The sequence below is a fragment of the Tarenaya hassleriana genome, unplaced genomic scaffold, assembly GCF_000463585.1.
Source record: "Tarenaya hassleriana unplaced genomic scaffold, ASM46358v1 Cleome11, whole genome shotgun sequence".
Lineage (NCBI taxonomy): Eukaryota > Viridiplantae > Streptophyta > Magnoliopsida > Brassicales > Cleomaceae > Tarenaya > Tarenaya hassleriana.
Genome location: NW_010961290.1, coordinates 663,843 through 667,152, shown reverse-complemented (window position 1 = coordinate 667,152; position 3,310 = coordinate 663,843). Strand labels below are relative to the sequence as shown.

At 39.2% G+C, this 3,310-nt stretch overlaps 1 protein-coding gene across 1 annotated transcript in view; it reads left to right on the top strand.

Annotated features, from left to right (window-relative positions):
• The window catches only part of LOC104805209 (translin-associated protein X), a 2,155-nt gene extending 769 nt beyond the window's left edge, over positions 1-1,386 (top strand). Inside the window, exons 4-8 of the mRNA XM_010529685.2 lie at positions 1-61; positions 285-426; positions 501-650; positions 738-939; positions 1,057-1,386. The exon at positions 1-61 is cut by the window's left edge and continues 4 nt beyond it. Of these exons, the coding sequence (XP_010527987.1) occupies positions 1-61; positions 285-426; positions 501-650; positions 738-939; positions 1,057-1,154 (653 nt within the window). The 3' untranslated portion in view covers positions 1,155-1,386. The remainder of the gene's footprint in view (positions 62-284; positions 427-500; positions 651-737; positions 940-1,056) is intronic.
• Positions 1,387-3,310: the final 1,924 nt, after the last annotated feature.

The window sequence follows — 3,310 nt, the reverse complement described above, 5'->3', positions numbered from 1 at the left end:
TGGTGAAAGTTAGTCGTGATATCACCATGAACAGCAAAAAGGTTATATTTCAGGTCCACAGGTAACTTCACCTTCTCCGTTTCTGTGATTCTTTTTCTCCATTTTTGACTCATGGTTTATCTCTGAAGCTTCTCTTAACCTAGCAAAAGGTTTTGAAATTTGATATTCTTGTCATGTCTACAGTTTACATGTTTTCTTGTAAATCAGCTCACCGGCCAATTATACCCTTGTTTCCAATTGTATGTGTACATTAACTACACATACCATTGTTTTTGCCGTGGCAGACTGGGTAAAAACAACAAAGAGGAGGTCCTTGAGAAGGCGGGAAAGGATTTAGAAGCAGTGAGAAAGCAGCACATTTACCGTCTAATAAAAGAGCTTCAAGGGACCGACTTTTGGAAGCTTAGACGAGCTTATTCTCCCGGGGTGAGATGACATTATTTTGAGGCCTTAGTTTCTTAAGCCAACCGTACTGAAAGATTATGTTCGGGCTATTCCAGGTGCAGGAGTATGTTGAAGCTGCATCCTTCTACAAATTCTGCTTAACTGGGCAACTTTTGTTTCTCGATGAGATCAATTCTACTTTGTTAGCACTTAACGAAACGTCCTTGGAGCCACTGCAAATCAATGTCCTTGACTATCTTCTCGGGGTAATTACCGACTTTCTGGAATTCAAATTTATATGGTTATTGTCCATTCGAGATTTCTAAATGGGTGATTATGATTTTGATGCATAGCTTGCGGACTTGACTGGAGAACTGATGCGTTTGGCTATCGGTCGGATATCAGACGGTGAAGTTGAATTCGCGGAGAGGATTTGCCAGTTTGTCCGACAGATTTACAGAGAACTGATGCTAGTTGTGCCCCACATGGATGATAATTACGACATGAAGAGCAAGATGGAAGTAATGCTTCAAAGTGTCGTCAAAATAGAAAACGGTATGACAAATTAGCATCATCGTTTTCCTGTTCGGACACTCACTTCAACGTTTAACCTGACGCATGTTTCGAGTTAACACTGTTGGCTATAATTTGTTGCGTGCTTGTGTTTGCCAGCATGCTTTAGCGTTCATCTAAGAGGATCAGAGTATATTCCGCTGCTTGGAGCAGACGCACCATCGTCATTTCTACTGGGAGACCCTGATGCTGAATGATGCACTTGAGGTTCGCTACCTTTCAAGAACATTTTGTAGAATCTCGTTAAACCCGTTATGTTTTCTGGATAGATGTTAGTTATCAGCTATCAAGGGAACGTTTTAGTATAATCCGGCAACTTCCTTCCCTGTGATCTTTCAGAAGCAAATCATCTATTTGTACGTTAAGAATGTTCTTCCAAGCCTTAGTCAGGACTTTTTGTGCTAATCTGAACCAGAGGCTCCTCCATCATTTCCTCGTACTTCATGGAGAACAGTCCTATGATGTTTTAAACTCTCTCTCTCTCTCTCTCTCCATAGCTCAAAGACATGGTTTCCCAGAAGGGTCCACAGGTGCGAACTCTCCTCTGCTATACGAGTCGGACATGGCTTGGAGAGTGGTGCGACTCGGTACCTTGTGATGGTACTTGCTTTCGAAGTGCCAGAACGACTCGGTATATGAGTTGCGAAGAAAGATTCTGGGAGATGGAAACTCGATCAGATCAGGGGTTTGGTCACGTTACAGTACAGACCCCATCTCCGAGAAACGGACAAGACGTGCCTGATTTCGGACGAGAAACGGCGACGACGTCATCTGTGTGTTGGAAATTGCTGTGGAAATGCAGAAGAGACTGGTTCGTTTTGGGCTCTTCATCGTGGGGCCAATTATTCGAGTTGGCCCACTTTCTCCTTTGAGCCAATTCAATAACCTCAACCGCACACCTCTCTAAACTCATCTATAGATCGTGCACACATATTTTTGGCCGTCGTGAATCTTTAACCTAAGTTGGTGGTTGGTCGATGCCCTCTTGCATCTTTCTGACGTGGCGACAGGGTTGCTGATTGGTCCGAACGACCTTTCGTATACCTTAGGGGCTTATGTTTCCCGTGTTTTTTAATTATCAGTTTGTCCTCTGAGCGTATCTCTTCCTTATTAAATAATGGTATAAGATAAAATAATGCAAATGTGCGCAGTGGGGGTTCATCTTGGACCCACGATATGCAAAAAGATTATAGATAGCATGTCATCCGACGTGGCAATCGAAGCAGTTGTCATGCGATTCAGGTTTAATTTAGTAAAATTTTTTTTATGTATCTTTGAATATTCGCGTTAAAACGTATAATATAAATGGACCGCTTTTTATAGTATGTTGCCACCATTTGCGTTTGGAAAAAGATCTCTTCAACCGTATTCATTTTTTATTTTATTTCATGTGATGATTAATTAAAAATCACCATCTTATTTCAACCGAAACATTTATGTCGTCACAAAATATGTTTCACGTGTAATTAATCCCTTCCCTTCATCTGTGACCTTGTACATGCACACAACTTAGAATTGGACAACAACGTATATAGAAGATTTGGTGTGTTTCTTAATTCTTACAGTGGATTTAATTTCTATATGTTTTTTTTATTTATGTGAACATGTATGATGTATCATAGATAATTCGGAAATTAATAAACATGATTATATAACACTCACGAGTGATGATTGGGACACCCACAAAAAAAAAATCTAGTATTGGAAAATCTGGGATAATAAACCAAATCAAAAGCCGAGTTCATGAAACTACGGATAAATTAGCGCGCACAAAATTTTGTAATTATAACAAAACCAAATCTCGGGTCGTTAATTAGCCGGACTTGTGGACCATATTAATCTTGATTTAATTAGTTTGTTTGTTTGGTCCGGCGGTACAATCAATGTGAAACTTCGAAGATATTGTTTTTTTATGTAATCACTAACCCCGTTATTATTGGACCGGTTGGGGAAATATCTATAGGCCCCGGGCAATGAATGGAGTGAGACACAAAACTTTTCACATTAAAATCATGATTAATTATTCATATATCTTCCTTTATGTTAATTATTTAATCGGAGCATTTAACAAAAGAAAATCCTATACTTGGCTGCTTTTTGACCATTAAAATGGAAGCTAACCATACCTCAAGGATCATGTCGTTATACTCGATATTATCATCCATTCACAAATATGAAATCATTTTTTTTGGACCATAACTGTACACGAAGGGAAATAAATAATCCCTTGTCTACAATTGATGTTCATCTAACAAATAATTAATAAGAAAATAACTATTAAAAATTATATTTAAATCAAAAAAGAGAAAAGCATGAGGCGGCATGGCCCCTCGAGACACGCTTCTCTCTTTCC